At 39.9% G+C, this 20,827-nt stretch overlaps 1 protein-coding gene across 17 annotated transcripts in view; it reads right to left on the reverse strand.

Moving 5' to 3' along the window:
• The window catches only part of HERC4 (HECT and RLD domain containing E3 ubiquitin protein ligase 4), a 109,849-nt gene that overhangs the window by 65,456 nt on the left and 23,566 nt on the right, over positions 1-20,827 (reverse strand). For 16 of the 17 annotated variants that reach the window (XR_010589485.1, XR_010589486.1, XR_010589487.1 and 13 more), the window contains exons 8-15: positions 19,703-19,833; positions 18,460-18,620; positions 17,978-18,054; positions 12,095-12,219; positions 9,723-9,782; positions 9,470-9,581; positions 8,646-8,835; positions 4,477-4,649 (exon numbers count right to left, since the gene is read on the reverse strand). Coding sequence is in view for 12 of the 17 variants with exons in the window: in XM_065553465.1 (XP_065409537.1) it covers positions 4,477-4,649; positions 8,646-8,835; positions 9,470-9,581; positions 9,723-9,782; positions 12,095-12,219; positions 17,978-18,054; positions 18,460-18,620; positions 19,703-19,833 (1,029 nt within the window). In the remaining 5 variants the exon portion in view is untranslated. The remainder of the gene's footprint in view (positions 1-4,476; positions 4,650-8,645; positions 8,836-9,469; positions 9,582-9,722; positions 9,783-12,094; positions 12,220-17,977; positions 18,055-18,459; positions 18,621-19,702; positions 19,834-20,827) is intronic. The other variant, XR_010589489.1, reaches the window with a different exon arrangement.

Consider the following 20,827-nt stretch of genomic DNA (forward strand, 5'->3'; position numbering starts at 1 on the left):
CCTTCCAGGCAGGATCCTCCAAACCTGGCTGTGTAACCAGAATGCCTGATACTTCTTCCTTCCAGATTTTGGTCAACAGGACATCCCATAGTATACTGCCCTACTTGCTCCTGTGTAGGGTATATTTCCTCCTGGTACTTAATCCCCTACTAAGCCAGTATTGGATAGGTACCCAGATTTTTCCAGAATTTATTGATACAAACACAGTTTAGCAGCATACTAGGTGTGGATGCCCACCTGGCTGCTGTGTGGCTGTCTTATGGAGGAGGAGGGAAATTGCTATGTAGATACAATATAAATTTACTGTAATCTAGGAAGACTGAAGTACAGATAAGAGGATGATAATATGTTACAAAAACATGATTTTACTTACAGTATAGCTAGGACCACGCCCCCACACATATACCCAGCCAAAGATTAGAAAGACATGAATGTAGAAGTTGAAAATACTTCAGGAATTCATATCATTGCTTTAAAAAGGCCAACTTCTATTGCCCCTCCTTTCATTTTCTGTGTCCCAAAGATGAAACCACTGTAATACAGTAGAAGGACAAAACGAAGAACAGGAGTACTTGTGGCACCTTAGAGACTAACAAATTTATTAGAGCATAAGCTTTCGTGGACTACAGCCCACTTCTTCAGATGCATATAGAATGGACTATGCATCCGAAGAAGTGGGCTGTAGTCCACGAAAGCTTATGCTCTAATAAATTTGTTAGTCTCTAAGGTGCCACAAGTACTCCTGTTCTTCTTTTTGCGGATACAGACTAACACGGCTGCTACTCTGAAACCTGTCATTAGTAGAAGGACAGGCAGATAACTTTAGAAGAGATCTAAAGCAACCACTAAGGGCATGTGTTCGTAATATTCCTATTATGGAAATCAAAACAGACAGCACAGCTGTAAAGATTTCAATCAGGCTGTCTTTTTGAACATTAGTCTGCCATTCCAATTAATGCCCTGCACAGAGTCTGCTCTATGAAATCTGGAATTTCCTGTGAAGCAACAAGGGGCAGTGCAGCAGTAAAAACTACCATTGCACTTCTTTCACAGAGAACAGTAATATAACACCAAAAAACATGAACTGAAGATGTAAAGATCTCCAAAACTAGATGTACTCTGGGGGTCTCAGAGTACAATGGTTCTCATAAGGGATGCAACACTGTGCTGATTAAAGGTCACTGAACATCTGAGAAGGGAAGATGGAGATCTGATCAGATCCAAGGGTTTATGAAGGCAGCAAAAGAAAAAAAATGTTTATTCACCTTAATTGAAGTTTTAGTAGTTTATAAGAACACACACTCTCCAAACATACCTCCCAACCTCTGCAAAACTTTGGCTACTGGGGGCTGTGAAGACTTCCACTTGAAGCTACAGAATATTTTAGGTAATGTTATAAAAGGAGGCGTGGTGGCAATGGAGAGTAAGCCCTGTACTGTGCACTGACCATTTACTCAAAGAAATCCAATTACAGGTAAGCAACTTATTTTTCTTCTTTGAATATTGTTGCTGTCATTGGGAGATTGACAAGCATTGAGCTCTCTCTAAAGAAGTGAGTTTGACAAGAGTAATTCAACAATGACTGCAGAACTGCTTTCCCAAACATAAGATGATCAGTTTAAGTGTGTGGGGGGGGTCAAATTATTGAGGGGAAGCCTGGTACAATAGGTCTGCCTTCCAAGAATTTAGGAGTATGGTGTCAATAATAAAGTCCCAATCAATTATGCCAGGAACTTATAAATTTGCACAGTCACTGGCTGACTGTGCCAGCATGTCAAACCAATCTACAATTTCCATGAGTAGTGGAAGCTCAAAACCCTGCTACTCTGGAGAAAAGGTCTTGGAAGAGTTTAAAATCTTCTGGTGGAGACACAGATGTCTTTCATAACATCTTCCATGTATTTCATCTTCCTTATGGACATTATATATATTATTCATTAACCAACCATGGAACAGGAAAGACAGATACCTCAACAGGTTTCAAGGTTGACCTTTCAGGTGCATATGATGGAAAAACATTAGAAAGTCATCTCCACTCCTGTGCTACCTCACTCCATAACAAATAATACCACCTTGCTTTTACATAACACTTTTCACCAGTAAATCTCAAAGCACTTCACAATTTTACAGATGGGAAAACTGAAGCACAGAGAGGTGATATGACTTGCCCAATATCATCCAGCAGGCCAGTGGGAAAGGCAAGAATAGAACCCAGGTTTCCCCAAGTCCAGCACTCTATCCACTAAGCAACGCGGTCATCTCTCTCAGAAAGGAGGTCTAATTTGAGAAGCAGGAAACCAAGGACCCCAACTCCATCTCACATGGCAACAAAGCAGACTCCAGAAACCCTCAGATCTGACATAAATGGGGAGTGTTTGGTGATGGGCTTCTACTCAGCTGAACAGACTATGAAGCCTATAATGGGAAAGAGTAAATATAGTCCTCCATGTCCTCCCTCGAGAACAAAGACCAAACTAGGAAAGGTAGCTTCACTGGAGAAGATTAGCTTTTACTTGGTACCAGGAGAGGAGACTTAGCCTTCTGAACTGGGAATAAAGACTTTTCCCTCTGAACTAGGCGCACCAAGAGCAGGAACCTCTACTTCAGCATCTTACAGTTCCACCAATTGGTGCCAATTTTCCTGGAACTGCTACTCTCAAGGGGAAAAAAAGTGGGACTTTGCAATCTCCTTTTCTCACTCTTGATTCCGAGAAAACATGTTTTGGTGCTGAGCCCAATGCTACCTTTGGCTTCTCAGACCCTCTTATAACTGGACTTAGATTCACCCCAAGATCGGAACTTAGAAGACCTAGAGATAGTTCCAACTCTCCATTTACTCTGAAAGCTTTAAGAATTGTACTATCATGGACTTCAACAAAGATTCACAGCTCCTGCAGGCCTGGACAGTGAACATCATACATGGAACTTCTGCTGGGTAAATATCCTTCAGCAAGCAACAAAGGCTTTACCTATGGGGGATCTGTAATGGACATCTTGTCCCCACAAGAAGGGTGGTCCTTAAATGTAGTCTTATTCCAAAGTACTGTCAATACCACAGAAAATTAACTCAACTGGGTGAGTCAGGAGGACAGTTTCTAAGGAAGAAAAACATTTATCTGCCTAAGGATTTATGTAAAACATTAATCACTGTTCAATTAACTATTAAACTAAAAGCAGCCTAAAACAGGAAGATGAAAACCAAAAAGAGGCAGATGAATTGAAAGTCCAGAGACCAGAGAAGTTCAAACTTGCTGCTTTGGCAGCTGTAAAGAATCAAGGATGGGCAAGAGTCCTGTTTCCATATATAACTTGGCCTGGAATGTCCCACAGCTAGAGACAAAGCCTAAACTGCCCCCAAGAGTCTCAACTTTTTTGGAAAGTTTCCAGGCTTTGGTGCAGTGTACAGGCACACCTCAAAAGTAGGTCTCTCCGCTAATAATATTTGAAATTAAGGATTCAACTGGCTCTCCACATCAAATCTCAGGCACGGACGCCCCATAATATTTCATGATATAGCTCAGTGGTTTGAGCATTGGCCTGCTAAACCCAGGGTTGTCAGTTTGAGGGGGCCATTTAGGGATCTGGGGCAAAAATCTGTCTGGGGATTGGTCCTGCTTTGAGCAGGGGTTGGACTAGATGACCTCCTGAGGTCCCTTCCAACCCTGATATTCTAGGATTTTATTTTTTTAAATTGTTATTAAATATACATAGTGCACAAATGGCCCAAACAAGATAGAGGCCTGAATACGGTAGATGTTGCACGCACACACACACACACGCACACACACACTCCTTGCCCCAAAGAGCATATAAAGACAAAATGCAATGACAGAGTAATGACAGAGTAGTGAACTAAAGAAAGGGGGAAAGAAAGACTATGATAGCTAATAAGACAATGCAATTACACAGGCATGCAATGTGAACAAAATAAAGGTTCCAAATTATGAAAACCATTTTTGTCAACATTCAGAACTTCACTGTCACTAAAGATTAAGTTTCAATGCTAATACTCCATTTAAATAAACTGGGAATAGGAGGGAGTAATCATAATTCTCTCAGCAACGCTGTCTTTTTTTTTTTTAAGCTGCAGGCTTAAAATAACTGCACATCAATTTATAGTCTCAATTTTATTATGGTAAATTAAAGTTTGAGTCTTCTAATGTATTTTACTGTATTCTCTTAAATATAATTACTCCATTCAATTTGCGTTTCCATGAAAACTTATAACTGTCCTACCCAATGAGAGCATCCACATGCTTGCCAAACTAAAATTTAGTATTCCACTGATTTAGACATCCAGAAGGCATTGCTAACAAGAAAACTATATAGTGTCAATCCATAGAAGAATTCTAAATCAGAGCACTTTCATTCCTTCACTGATTACAAAATAAAAAGGGATTTAATTAACACTGCATAACAGTTAACAAAATAAGCAATTTGGAAACAACAATCCGCTTAAAATAGCTCAGGACATACCCTATGTAAAATTTCCAGAACTTTGAGAGAAGTGTGTAGAAAACTGGTAAAGATTCTTCTTTCAGAATTGGGGATACCAATCTTGTATAATTTCAGGAGGTGGACCACAACATCCTTGTACAGCTCCACTATCTTGAGGAACAATGGAGGTTCAAGTATAGACCACCAGTTTTCTGTCAATAAAGAGTGAACATATACATGTAACACTTATAATCACATCTTTCAGTGTTATACTGCCCTTCTTCCTAAAAATTATACCTCCCAGAGATTGAAAGCTATAAAGAGATTAGGGTGGAGAAATAGGAACATAATTTTCATCTCTACTGAAATGAACTAGTGTAGGAAAACTGTTTAGAATTGGAAATGGTTATCTACCTTTTCGTAGCTGTTATTCTTCAAGGTGTGTAGGCTCATGCCTCCTGCACAGATGTTGGAGATTTCCCCCCCTCAGTATTACCCATTGGGGTGACCTAAGCATGCTCTGTTGACACACGCCACTACACGCTGGTACAGTAGACCCCGCTATAATGCCCTTTGCAATAGCGCACCTTGGGCAATAACAAACGTGGTCCCTGGATCCCACCTCAAGCCTTGCTGGTTATGGTGGGGGCTGACAGCTTCTCCAGCCCCAGAGCTGTGGGGCAGGGGACAGCAGGGGGGTGGGGGGGGGGGCAGGGAAAGAAAGATGACAGCTCCTTCGGCCCCAGGGCCGCAGCTGGGGGGCAGAGAGCTGGTGAAACTAGTACTGAGAGGCTGAGCAAGTCCCTTGCAGCTGCATATCCCTCTCAGTTTCTCAACTGTCTCTCAAGGGACAGCCCCGACAGACCTGGCACCAGCTCAGGAGGCAACAAAACCCTTTTAGCAGCTCTCTCTGCCACACACTCAGCAGAGTTCTTGCCTCTGTCTTGCCTTGGTACCAAGGTTGATGGGCGAGACACTGAGCCTGAAGAAGATCTGCGTCTCTTCTTTGGCACCGGTGATCGTGATCGAGAAGCCTAAGATATTTTTGATGGAGCACTCCGTACTGACACTGAAGTATTTGGGGTGCTCTCCTTCAAAGGGGAGTCTCAGTGCTGCTTTCATAAGCAAGCACTTACGCCTTGCTGCTTTTGGTCCTTCTTTGACCAGGATTTGAAGCCCTTGCAAATGTGACACCTGTCACTAACGTGTCTCACCTATGCACTTAAACCAGGTTAGATGGGGAAATCACTAACCAGCATCAGCTTTGAACAAAAAACAAGTCCCACAGGACTTACACCCTGGTGAGCAAGGCATCTTTCCAGTACTGAGCTCAGTACTAAAAAAAGGACAAACAGTCCAAAAGGACACCAAAAACCCCCTGAATCATAACATTAATTTATCTAAGAAAACAAAAATCTAAGAACTAACAATAACTGCAACTATCTATGAGAGAGGGAAGGCACTTGAGTTAACCAAACCAAGATCGCTCCAACAACCGTCACAGGCAGTCAGAAGGAACTGAGAGGAGTCGAGGGGGTTCCGCCCTCTTATACCAGCATGCAGTGGCATGTGGTGACAGAGGGGGCTCAAGCCACCCCAACAGGTACTGCTGTGGGGAAAAAAATCTCTGACATCTGTTTACAAGACATGCACATATCTACAGTGGAACGGACACGTGCTATCACTTAAAGAAGAAATTACAGATAGTTGGCTTAAAAATAGGGACATTATGCTGAAATGTTCTGGGGGGTTTTTTAAATCCAGGAATTTTGGAAAAAAATAGAAGTTAGTGGCAAATATGGATGCTAGTATCTATTGCACTGGGGCAGCTTTGAAAGGAGATAAAGAGGCAGCAAGGTAAGCATATTGAATAGGCAGACAGAGGGGATTCCAAAAGAGCTGCATGTTTGTCAGTATGCAGATGTGTATGGAGACAGAAAAATGTCAGGGGAGAGGAGCTGTAGAGCTATCCCTAAAGTACTGCCTCCTTCTACGGAAATGGTTGTAACATGATGGGCGTGCAGCAAACCTTTGAAGTAACAACCTGTTCCTAGCACAACACTTAGTTAAGTCTTTAAATTTGAACATTCCTTCATTATAAATTAACTCTGCACAATAAAACAGTTACCTAATTACAATACACTCTAACGGAATCAGTTTTGTTATAAACAGAGGAAATAAAATATGATATAATTCAAATATAAATTAAAGCCAGAAAATCTGTGGGGGAAAACATGTCAAACAGCTATGGGAAGACATAGTGAAAGCTGTACTGTCTAAAAGGAAAAGGATCTTGAGGCAATAAAGACAGCTAACAGGATATGAAATTATAATGGAACAGGGTGTGACGTTATTGATATAATCTGGGACCATATAGATCATTGTTGCAACCAAGGTCCTGTAGTGGCACCCAGATCTTGTATAAAGGGGGTCAAATGGGGTGTCTAAGACAAGGTTATGGTTTACTGGTTATGATTATGCTGTCTATATGTGTGTATCACTTTTGTAGTTGAAGTTATGAATATTGGCTCTATACTGTCTGTATTTCAAACTTATGCTATGCTGCTGGGTGACATCCCAGACAAACTGGTGTTAGCTCTGCCTAGCCTGCTTGATGGCCCATTAAGGACCATCAGCTATACAATGGACCCATTGAGAGAAGGCAGATACGCCTTGTAACTCAGCAAAGTATGCAGGGACTGGCCCATGTGACTCCAGACTCCATGTTGCTGTAATTTTCCACAGTAAGAACAAAGAGGTGTTCTTACACCTGGAAAAGACTATATAAGGCTGATGCCTCATCTCCATCTTGTCTTCAATCCTGCTTCATACCTCTGGAGGAACTTTGCTACAAGCTGAAGCTTTGAACAAAGGACTGAGGACCCATCCCAGCGGGGGATGTATTCCAGAGACTTGATTTGAACCTGCAGTTTATTCCATCGCTGCTGCAAGCCTGAACCAAGAACTTTGCCATTACTGTATGTAATTGATTCCATTTAACCAATTCTAACTCTCATCTCTATCTTTTTCCTTTTATGAATAAACCTTTAGATTTTAGATTCTAAAGGATTGGCAACAGCGTGATTTGTGGGTAAGATCTGATTTGTATATTGACCTGGGTCTGGGGCTTGGTCCTTTGGGATCAGGAGAACCTTTTTCTTTTACTGGGGTATTGGTTTTCATAACCATTTGTCCCCATAATGAGTGGTACTGGTGGTAATACTGGGAAACTGGAGTGTCTAAGGAGATTGCTTGTGAGACTTGCGGTTAGCCAGTGGGGTGAGACTGAAGTCCTCTTAGTCTGGCTGGTTTGGTTTGCCTTAGAGGTGGAAAGAACCCCAGCCTTGGGCTGTAACTGCCCTATTTGAGCAATTTGTCCTGAGTTGGCACTCTCAGTTGGGTTCCGCCAGAACCGCATTGTCACACAGGGTAAGAAAGCTAGAGTGGTTTTAGGCTGTACATGAACAGATATCCTGGCTCAGAATAGGGAAGCAATATCCCTCTATGCAGCACTGGTGAGACCTATTGAAGAAAACGGTAAAATGCTTTGTCAAAGTAAATCAAAGATTTCTGTCTGTTCTTTAGCAATCCTGGAAACTGACTACGGGATGCTGTTTGGCAAGAGAGGTGAGCTATGACTCTTCCAGCACGACAGCAACTATCTACAAGAGAGGGAAGGCATATGATTTCTTGGAAAAACAAACTGCCTCCCCCCCCCACACACACATTCTTTGAAGAGTGAAGATGAGTGAAAACACACCTGATTATGCAGATTTAAATTTTACTGATAATCGTGAGTATGAAGAGGACATAGAAAATGTAAACACTAATTACTCAGTCTAAAAGGAAACACGAAAACCCTCTAAATCCTTTAAAAGAAATCCATGAACTACAGAGATTCTCACTCTCAAAAGGAATCAGACTGAAGACAGTGATAACTGATCCATTTTATGGATTGGCAAGTAGCTCACGCAGATATTAAGGAAGATATACACTTTCCTACCTAGTTAGGAACATACCTCTTGGTGACTGAGTAATAGAGAAGAGAAAGAACTAGATTCCTAACTTTTTCTTTGAGGGATTCTACAGAATTATATATAGAGAAATTTTTGCAGATCCTATGAATTCATTTCTGCAATTTCCACATACTACCAATTTTCAGCTAGAGAGAATTTCAACACAGAAGATTTAAAAAAAAAAATTCTTACCAAGTACTTTCAGTGGAGCTTTTTCTAGATTTACAACAGCTGTTCCAAAAGGAATAGCTAATGTTGTAAAATTGTTCACATCACTCATCAGTGGGCATTCTGGTAGAGTGAGATACAGCCTTAGGGCTTCAACATCAGGTAAGGAAGTAGTCAATTTAGGAATAAGGTTCTTCTCCAAACTAGCTGCAACCTACAACATTGCATAGACGTAAACTCAGTTTATTTTAAAACAAAAAATGAATAAGCAAACATCTGAAAATATAAAACACAAAGTTAACGAAAGGGCTTGATCCTAATATGACATGAGCAGGTGTGCAGTGCAGTACAATAATTTGAAAATAGTTTTACTGCATGGATGTGCGTAAGCACAATAGTGAAGCTATTCGCTTCATGTACCAATGTTTACCTTAGATAAAAACAGGAGTAACTATTCCATAGCAAAAGCTTCATAGTTAAACACTTCAAAGTGTGCTTTGTGGAAAGCTGAAGTTTAGAGTGCAGAAAATATACAATGCTTAACACAAACTATATTAATTTAGAAAAAACAGACCTAGATTATTATACACATTATAATGTTCTATTATCTATGTACATATTACAGCATTAAAATAGAAAAAGTATGGAATTAAAATCAGATATTTAGACACAGAAAATGTACTGTGTTGTTTACTGCTGCCACTACAAAATGTTTTTACAAACTCCTCATTAACTTAGAACTGGTTTATAGATATTACATTTTTATACTAAAGAACCAGACCAAGGTGTAACACTACAGAATTTATGAATCCGTATAACTACATCTAAGGAAGATTTGCAGGACAAACCTGTTGTGATATACGAGGATGGTCAGGACTTATAAGTTTGTGAAATAGTAGTCTAGCAGCGTTCATATCAACCCCCGAGAATCGAGCACTAGTTCTATAGTGATCATCATTGCTGAAGGGGAAAGAAAAAAAAAGGCTGTAAGAATTTTGCATTCACTTCCTCTCCACACCTCACCCTCCCTGCCCCAGACATTTTTATTTCTGCTTCAATAAACTATCTTGAAATCTGAAATTTACAAGATTACCCACTCACCTGACAGCTAAAAAACTCCCATTTAGGCAGCCAGCTGAAGAAAATGTTCCATCTATTTCACTAAAAAACATATGTATAAGAAAAATTAGATTTACATATCAAATGAAAGTTTGTGTTTACTATAAATTGTTATTTATACCCTAATGACACTTCACATAATATCTAATCATGCCTATCTGCAATATCAGTGAATGAAATTGGATAAGACAAAATGCTAACTTGAGATAGTCAAAACAAAACAATTTTCATTGGACAGCTTTGTGTATAGGAACTGAAACAGCAGACCCCAAGTTCTGAATGTTTCTCAAAGAAAAATAAACTTGTATAAAGTTGGTACTTTTCTACAGGAAAATATTCTGACACTTGAACTGATTCAGGCAATCACTTTTATATAGTGCTTTTTAGGTAGCTTCTTTCGTGGACTTTAAATGCTAATAAATATCTTTTTACCAGTGCTATTAGACATCTGATCTATGAAAACTGATAATGGGCCCTGGCTTTATCCACAACCAAAACACACATTAATTAGTGGTACAAGATCCCCTCTTACAAGTCGCCTATTATTTTATTACATATTATATAAAAACCTTTCAGACTAGCAAAGTGAATGCGTGAAGAGAAAATTCATTCACAACCTATTCCTAGATGCATACCGTTAGATGTGAAGTTTGTGAATATAAACATTTTTGCTAATTTACAAAGTATGAATTTCTTCAGAGAGCTAAAAAAGTCACTGAACATCAATGAATAGCTAGTATTCACAAAAAAAAAAAAAAATGTTAAAACTGAGAAACTCATGCAACGAATAGCTACAGAATATACTGCACATATCTAATAAATCTACAGAACTCTGCATTAATAAGCTTGAGGAAATAATAATATTTCAGTTGCTTGGATCTCTCTTTATTTTACACTGCAACTACAGGAATTTCAGTCCAGTAAGGAAGGGCCATCTACACTCAGAAATAACCACGGTCAACCTGGCCTACCAGGGAACAGGGAAATATCCTGAAACCCAGGGAAGCTCATCTTTAAAAAAAATAAATAAATAAATAAATCTGTATTCTAGCTGAGAGGTCTGACTCTTTAGAACTGCCAAAGGGGCAGGTTTCTCACTTGCTTTGTCCCACCAGGAGCAGCCCCTGTAGGATCCTCATTCAAAAGTCAGGGGCTGCTACGTTTTGAGACGTTCTCACTTCTGAATCAAGTGCGAGAGTACATTGCAGACCCAGACAACGAACACCGCTTGACACTCTAATCTGATTATGACAACAGAAGAGTACTTTGTATTATAGGCTGCATTTATAGATGAATTTCTTTTGTCCCAACTCATTTATTAGTTATGAATGGCAGCAAAATTGAAATTCACAAAACACTTACAAACACATAGTTTCACATTATATATGGAGGTAGCTGGTGGCACATGGCCTTCACCCTTCTATTCCTTCCCTTTGAGATTCTCAATTCACTCTCCCTCTAAAGCCTGACCTGTTCTCCACCTATGTTCCTGAGGCCATTACTTTGATGACCAATGTTCTGTCAATACTCCCACTCAAGTCATCTGTCCTGATGTCAAATTCCCTATACTTTACTGTTCTTTAAAGGTCTGTATAAAAAGTGATTAAAAGTGATCACTCAACCAGTAGATCTCGACCAGCTGTACTGAGTTAAAAGGAGTTAACATGGATCTAAACCCAGCAGTTCTCAAACTGAGGGTCAGGACCCCAAAGTGGGTAGTGACCCCATTTTAATGGGGTCACCCGGGCTGGTTTAGACTTGTTGGGGCCTGGGGCTGAAGTATGAGCCACTCCACCTGGGGCCGAAGCTGAAGCCTAAGGGCTTCAGCCTCGGATGGTGGGGCTCAGGTTGCAGGCCCCCTGCCTGGGGCTGAAGCCCTTGGAGTTCTTTTTTTCCCCCTGCCTAGGGCAGTGGGACTCCGGCTTTGCCCCACCCCCACCCCGGCGGTGGCGCTCGGGCAGGCTCAGGCTTTGGTCCCCACTCCTGGGGTCGTGTAGTAATTTTTGTTGTCAGAAGGGGTCGCAGTGCAATGAAGTTTGAGGACCCTGATGTAAACAAGGGAAAAGGTCAAGGTTACCTAACCTCAACCACTTTTCCCAATCTAGACAACCCATAGAGGCTCCTTTTCTCCTACCCGAGTCCCTACGCACACCTTACCCCACTAATAGCTCATAATCCCTACCTTGAGTCCACATTGCATTAAAAGCAGCATAGTCAAGAATAAAGCTCTGATGTGTACAGCAAAGACAATAATTAAAACATTCTTTGTGAAAAACTTTCATAACTGTGTGTATGTATTATAATTTAGTTTAGTTTTCAAAGATATTTTTCTCAACAATTTAATTTGTTCTTACTCAGCTATCTCCACAGGAAGCCTTCCAGATGGACAAGTCAGCAATTTCTGAATAAATACTTCATTCACAGTCCAGATCTGCTTTGAAGAATCAGGACATCTGAAGTCATCTGGTGGCATCATGTTCTAAATTTAGAAGAGGGAGGTCAGCCACAGAAAGCAGAACAATTTTCTCATTTATCAGTCTTACTGAGGGAAGCAAACCCCTAAAATGTAATTGACAAAACTCTTTATTCATACATTCATGTTCCATGAGAATATTACAGTAGTGAAATACCATATTAGAAGACAGAAACCAGATTATGCAACTTTCATTTGAATAAAGTATATTTCGTGTTACGCCTTTTAGCTCTAGCTGGGAAATAAATTTTTGAATATTGATTGCAACTGGCATCTAAGTTACATTGTAATATCCCTTCAAACCCTACAGAAGATGTTACTGGAATAGCATAAAGAATAACAGCAGGTTTTCAGAGAAATATACAAGTTAAATGCAAGTGAAAACCAATGAGTTTTTTCAATTTGCTTAATACAAAACTGATTAATTTCAAATGAATAGCTAACTATGCAAGACTAGATAATATTACTTGCTGTGAAATAAATATTTCTTAAGTGTTTTAATAATGAGGGTCATTTCTTTAGGAAGAGATCCTCTTATGGGCACCTCCCCTCCGAACGCTGATTACACATCCCATCCATCCCAATGCTGATTTACTTACACCTGTGTGCACACACACACACAGAAAGGGGGCGAGGGGGGGGGGGGAAATCTCCTCCCTCTGCATCAGGGATGGCCACGGATGGAGAGGGGATATTGGATAGAGAGAGCCAGGGCTCTGAGGTAACACTGAGGCTAGGTCTACACTACCCGCCTGAATCGGCGGGTAGAAATCGACCTCTCGGGGATCGATTTATCGCGTCCCGTTGGGACGCGACAATCGATCCCCGAATCGGCGCTCTTACTCCACCAGCGGAGGTGGGAGTAAGCGCCACCGACAGAAAGCCGCAGAAGTCGATTTTGCCGCCGTCCTCACAGCGGGGTAAGTCGGCTGCGATACGTCGAATTCAGCTACGCTATTCACGTAGCTGAATTTGCGTATCTTAAATCGACTCCCCCCTGTAGTGTAGATGTACCCTGAGCATTCTATCTCTGGCGCTTGGGTTGCTAGTTCTTGCTCACACATTCAAGATCTAACTGATCACTATATGTGAGGTCAGGAAGTGTCCCCCAGATCAGACTGGCAGGAAACTTGGGGTTTTTTCACAGTCCTCTGAAGCATGTGGGTGCAGGTCACTTGCTGGGCAATATCTCACTTAAAACACTGACCTGCCATTGCAAGGGCCTCAGGTATTGGTGCACCTCAGTCCCTTCTAGTCACTGCCTGTGGCACATAATAGTCTAGTCTCCTCTGGGTTGTAATACTTTGGTCTAATTTCAGTTGTTGGGTTAATTTGCGGATGCTGGGGGGAGGTGGTAGCCTGCGATATACAGGAGATCAGACTAGATGATGTTAAACACTAAGACTATGAACTATAGTGCTTGGTAACATGAAAAAAAGTAATATTTGGACAGGAAGAAGGAGGCAAGATGAAAATAAATATTTTTGTATTAAAGTGAGTTTATTTGTCAAGTTCTATCTCTACCTCATTTGCTGTCCCCCTTCCTCTCCCACTTATTGCTGGATTTTACATTTATTACTACTAAATCCCTTTTATTGTCTGCAGTCCTCACCATTTTAATCACCACAGGTCACTTTACAATTTATTTTTTGGCTTACTGTGATTAGCACCCATTTGGTATCATGAGCAAATCTGATCATGGGTAAATTTAAGAAACAGTTCAAATAGCTTTCTATTACTGAGCAGTAACTCAAACACTCACAAGCGAGTGCTCTTCTTAACAGATTAATACATGCTCAACTGAAACTCCTTAGTGGGATTCTTTCATTTTTCATTACATGCTTCCCCACTGCAGTGAAAGGAACTCTGCAGAAAACCTGGAAGCACTTCATTGGCTTCTTTACACACAAGATAAGCACCAAAAAGAAAAGGGAGACAGGGCAAAGGAGGGGATTTACATTTTAAACGCTCTTCGTTTCTTGAAGCTGAAAATTCACTATAAGGAAATCCCAGGGCAAACTCCAAAGAACTTCACCTAACCTATACTAAATATCCACTCCCCTAAGAGTCTCCCAGATGCAATCTCAAACCAGATACTAGCAGAATGGCTTGCTAAATTGCTGTGCTACCATTGGTTCCTTTAGTGGGGTAATTTCTATTTCCAGCTGCTCCCACTGTCCAATGGGAATTGAAGATACAGACAATGTTAGTCACCACATTCAGTAGCTATTCTGACTAATCTCCTCCCCCAAACTTCCCTCAAACACTATGTGCAAGGAGGCTGTAGTGGGAGAGGAGTTTGACTTCCCCTCTGACCAACCCCATTTTTCTCTGATAAACAGGGGTCCCTACTCTTTGGGGTTGCCACCCATCGGCGTTTTACCCTGCAGTCCAGTTTTTGGCTTGTTTTCCTGGTGGCAGGTGCCCAATTTTCAGCCAGAAAGTATTGGCAAAAAGGGGATGTGGCAGTGTCCAGTCAAATGTACTGAGCGAACACCAAAAGTCCAGTAACTGTGGTGTAGCCAGGGCTGCCTCCTACCTGCAGGCCTTATCAGGCTGCAGCAGCTCCCACCTCAGCCTGGAGGAGAGGGAGCCCGGGGGAAGCAGCAAGAGGGAGCACAAAAAGGGCAGAGGAGAAATTTAAATTAAAAAAGGAAAATTAAGAAAAAATTGTGGAACTAATGACACATAAAAAGCAACACGATTTAGTAGAAATATGGTACGTTGTCATTCCTTTATCCTATCCTGTGTCCGTTTTGTCTATTTAGATTGTAAGCTCTTAAGGACAGGGAACTACCTTTATTCTATATCCGAGAGGGTCCTAACACACCTGACAAATAATATACTAACAAACACGTTTTTGCTTCCCTCCATACCACAGAGTTAATCATGCACAGTATCTGCATGCCTGCACACAGGAAAGAGGACAGAGTGAGACAAGTAGACTGTTTTATTTTCTGTAAAGTTGCTTTCTGCTAAAAACCAGGAACAGTGCCTTATATGCTTACGCAGGGAATTCTTATGCTTTTCAAACATTTTTCAAACAACGTAACAACAAAATGTTAAACTATTAAGAGTACTAAAGTAGCGCCCTGCTTATAGCACCTAAAGATTTATGGATATTATAGAGCAAAATAAATAATGGTCCCCCATGCATCAGTGATCGCCAGTTAACCTCAGCTAATTCTTGTCAAAACGTACTTAAAAAAAAAACACCACCACCACAACAACAAAAGACAACTTATTTTGGCAGTTTATAGGAACTGGTTTTTTTGGTAACATTAAAAAAAACAACCAAACACACACACAAACACACACCGCACTGCAACTATATAAATACCAACTACATCTGAGCATTTTTACATATAAGAATAAGAAAAATCATGAAGAATTGTTAAAATTTATGTTGGAACGAACTTCTGCTGCTGCTGCATCTAGAATTCCAAAAATACTACAATATTCAAAATTTTAATTATAAAAAAAGTAATATGCAAGGTTTGTTCAATTTTATGGTCAAGGTCTGGAGTTTGGCATTTTAAATTGGATTGCTGGGCAACTATTGTTTTGAACGAATTAAACTACAAAAAATTAAGGTTTCAGGCAAGACCCTGTGTATATTTAGGCAATGTAGATCTGCACATGAATATAAAATTGTCTTTTTTAAAAATTGCTATATAACTATGCTTGTAATCTAAGCTTTCATTTAAGAATAATTACATTTTTAGCCTTTATGGTTGTGAAGAAAAACTTCAGAATCTTAAGTGAAAGTAAGTCAACGCAGTTTTGTCTGCCTGAGTTGACAGATAACCTGTAACAGTAAATCCAGGGAACATATGAATGGCCCACATTCATCTGAGTCAGGGTGTTGTTATTTCTATAATACCCAGAGAACTGTGCTAGCCACTTTACAATCATTTAAGAAGGAAGTTATGAGGCCCAAAGAGCTCACAGTTTAAGCAGAAGAAAAACTGATCGTGAAGGGAGGCAACAAACAAGCAAAATGACTGAGGTAATGTTTATGCAGTGCAGTTGTAGCCATGTTGGTCCCAGGATATTAGAGAGACAAGATGGTGACAAGCTCTTCTTCAGGTCTGGAAAAGATACTCCCAGCATCATGGCAAAACAAGTAGTTAGCACATACTGTGAGGGACTACCACCTCTGCAGTCATAGGACAAAAAGAAGAACAGGAGTACTTGTGGCACCTTAGAGACTAATAAATTTGTTAGTCTCTAAGGTGCCACAAGTACTCCTGTTCTTCTTTTTGCGGATACAGACTAACACGGCTGCTACTCTGAAACCTGTCAGGACAAAAAGAGGGGGTTAGGGAGTCTCAAACTGCTGATGTCACAGTGTTTAAGACTGTAATAAGAACAGGAGTACTTGTGGCACCTTAGAGACTAGCAAATTTATTAGAGCATAAGCTTTCGTGGGCTACAGCTCACTTCTTCGGATGCACAGAATGGAACACACAGACCGAAGATATTTATACATACAGAGAACATGAAAAGGTGGAAGTTTGCATGCCAACTGTAAGAGGCCAATCAATTGAGATGAGCTATCAGCAGCAGAAGAAAAAAACCTTTGAAATGATAATCGAGATGACCCATAGAAGGTGTGAGGAGAACTTAACATGGGGGGAAAGATTCAATTAGTGTAATGACCCAACCATTCCCAGTCTCTGCTGATGCTGCTGTATGAAACTACAATATATACAAATCTTGACTGTTCTAGAGTATATCTAATAAAAGCAAGTGTCATTTGCATCAAGTATTAAGTTCTCCTCACACCTTCTATGGGTTATCTCGATTATCACTTCAAAGGTTTTTTTTCCTTCTGCTGCTGGTAGCTCATCTCAATTGACTGGCCTCTTACAGTTGGTATGCATACTTCCACCTTTTCATGTTCTCTGTATGTATAAATATCTTCCGTCTGTGTGTTCCACTCTATGCATCCGAAGAAGAAGTGAGCTGTAGCCCACGAAAGCTTATGCTCTAATAAATTTGTCAGTCTCTAAGGTGCCACAGGTACTCCCGTTCTTTTTGCGGATACAGACTAACACGGCTGCTACTCGAAGACTGTAATGAAATCTAATGATGATGATTTAAAATGTCAGCAATAAACTATTTGGCTACTGATCATTGTAGCAGAAACGATCAGCTAAACATGCTTATCAGTCACTGCTGGACGAAATACCAGATATTGGGGCAAGAAACAATAGGGAAGTTAGCTGCTGGTAAAAGTTGCTGAGAAGTGGCAGAAAACAAGAAGTTCAAACCCCACTCATGTCTGAGCCTGTCTGAAAGGGAAAGAGGACATGCATCCCATTACCGAAAGCTTCAAATGCATTGCAGGTGCAAAAACCACCACCAACAGGCTTTCCACTTTCCTGAGCGTCCAAAATCCCAACTGTGAACTAACCCAGCCATGAAAGCCTCAGGATTCCCCCCTACACCTTGTACTATGCAGTTATGCATTTTCAATACTAAAACCAACAGAAGGTCAAAAAGAGGGGAAAAAAAATTGTGGCGGGGGTCAGGGGAGATGAGCATAAAATAAACTCAAACTTACATTAAACAACAACATATTATTATACTGATTGTGCTGTTCTGGACCAAGGCTGAGTGCTATGAAGGGAAGAAGATATGGGAGGCAGAGGTACATAATTCTAAGGTTCCTGTCACATAATTTAGGTCTAAAATGCCACATAGGATAGAGCCTTGGTTATAGGCTTTGAAACTAATTCACAGTATTTTAATTTATTACCTGTGGATTAAAGTAGTGTGAAAAACTCTGATCTCCACCAGAGAAAATTCTCTTTACACAATAATATTCTTCATTGTCTGCAATGAAAATAAAATTCCAAATCTTAGTTTGAAAAGGCACATCACATTGCAATGGATACAATGACTGCTTGTCTATGAATCAAGCAATCAAGAAGGGTCTCTCTGCAGAAAGCACGATGTTATCACCCCTGCTCAAAGCTGGTCGACAACACAGTGCTTAAAATAGTAGCAGCAACAGAAATCTTGGACTACACTCGCAAACGCACTTTTGTTATGCCACTCATTTAGCTCCTTTGGGCATCATCTGTAAGATTTTAGCAAATATTTCCTAGTGCAGAAAAGGTTTTAGGGAGATGGAAGTGTTCTTCTCTGATACACTGGGAAATCATAGTTGGTTACCTCCCAAAGCTCAAACAATGCAGAAATAGTTTAAAGAATTAATATGTAGTGTCACACATTTACCTGTGCTTGGTGGGCACTGCCCACTATAAGGAATCCAGTTTCCTTTTACTGTGAAGGGACTTTTCCTATTACTGGTTGATCCTGTTCCTAACTGTCCATTACCTCCAAGACCAAAGGAGTAAATTCTTCCAGATGAAGGAACAAATGCAGAGGTGTGCTGCCTACGGCAGAGATACAAAATTTAAAATAAATTATGCAAGCATTGTAACATGCTATGTGTAGGTCAAAATAGGACTGTTAACAGTATATTTAACGTCCTTCAGCATGTTACCAGAAACCAGGTGTTCCAAGGTAGTGAAATAAAAGGACCCGCCTGGAACATTAGAGGACAGAGCAGCCACCTGGAGCCTGCCATCCCTTCCCACCCAAAGCCTGACCTGGAGGGTGGTCTTGGACATTTAGAATTTAAAGTTTCTGCCAGACTGGTTGCAATTCTTTTTCCTCTCAGCCTTAAATTCATGGTAGAGGAGGGGACAGCGTGCGATAAACAGTCATGAATTAATGTAGACTGCCAACAGGGAATGGTCCAGTCATGGTCACCATGGATAGACAGAATGGTAATTGAGGACAGTTTATATTTAAAAAACAAAGCATCCCTAACACCAGCACGATCATTTTGCTCCTATGTGTATCTTTCTTCCATTCTTTGTCTTTGTCCTGTTAGATTACCAAATCTTTGGGACAAGGACAATGTCTTCAGCTATGTCTGGGAAGCATCTACATTTTGGGTGCTACTACAATCTGAACAATGATAAATATCCTCCCTGGCTTGAACTAAGAGTACACACACATATATGTTGAACACCCACTGCCCTGAAGCCATCATCTAGTGCTTTTATTTAAAAAAAGGTATGTTTCTAGCCCTTGTGTTACACTCAATAAAGGCACGTATACATCTTCATTGTTCAGGATCTGGAGTTTGGTGGTTGTTTTTTTTAAATGCTTGTTAGATACGGTTTATTGCCTTCACTTAATATGCAAGGACCAGAATTAGGAAGGCAAGGATGGACACAGATTAAAAATAAATGATTATTGCAGTTCTGTTTAGAGAGTCATACATCTTTGTGGTACATTTTTTATTTAATACTGTTTAAGATAACACATTTAAGTACTTCAAGTCTAACAATTTTGTCCTTACCCCTTATCTGTAAGGGTCAGAGTTCAGATACTTCACTATACAACTGGATGTTCAATGTACAAAATATTTTTGCCATTCATAGCTCTAGTACAGAATGGAACTTACCTCCCACAAGCGATCTGTGTGACAATGCTTCCCATAAGTTCAAAAACTTTCCTTGGGTTTATCTCATGGCTGGTAGAGTTATGACCCAATTGTCCATAGCCTCCAGCTCCAAATGTAAAAACGCCACCTTCCTAAACAAATATATTTGGATTAAAATTAGAATACATTGAACAATAAGAATCATCTATTGTACAGTTCTCCTTTCTTGGTTTATATAATTTTAACAAGATAGTGGAATAGAAAAATAAGGGTACTCATCTATACAGGGTTACAAGTTAATTCCATTTATGAAAATGTAGTACATCTATCATATATATTACACCATTGTTAAATAATGTTCTTGAAATTTCCACATTATTACACAATAATTCTGCCATTAACAAGATACTAAACCTTGTTTTTTCCTCTTTTCCACAGATGAACTACAATTGCACATAAAAACTAAAAAAAACCCAGGAAAACCCTAAAACTTAATTCATAAATATATTTCATAATAATTTCCAAATAGGAAGCTGCCCTACTCAAAGAAATGATGCAGAGTATGATTGAAAGCATTAGCTTCATCATTTGAAAGCACAGGATATCAAAAAGTTTCAACATGGTTGTAAGGCAAGTTCAATTATTTAAAAAAAAATGTTTTTGATTAATTTAACAGGAAATTAACCAAAAACCATAACAGAAGAATGTTAATCAAAAATGTTTTTAAAAGTTACGCAACTTACCTTACAACAACTGTGAAAATTTCCATATTCAAATGCTTTCAAATTGCAAAGCTGATTCTTTCAATTCTACTCTGCACCAGACTGGATCTCTGCTGGAAATCGTCATTAAAATGGCAGCATCCGCTGAGAAAAACAGCCCCATTCACTGAATTAGAATAAACAGTGCCAGGTACTTCTAAATTCTGGAAGGGCTTTTAAAATACTCTCACATACAACTAGTTCCTCCACACACAGAAATATATTAAGACCCTAATTTTGCAATTATGCAGAGGGACTGCTGGGCTTGAAGGGACTACAGAAAAATCATGTTCGTTTTAGTATTTACAGTAAATTAACATATCTTAACCATTCACATTAAAGGGATAGTGTCAACTTACACTTCTTGTAAATCTGATTTAACTAT

This window comes from Chrysemys picta, chromosome 7 (genome assembly GCF_011386835.1).
Source record: "Chrysemys picta bellii isolate R12L10 chromosome 7, ASM1138683v2, whole genome shotgun sequence".
Lineage (NCBI taxonomy): Eukaryota > Metazoa > Chordata > Testudines > Emydidae > Chrysemys > Chrysemys picta.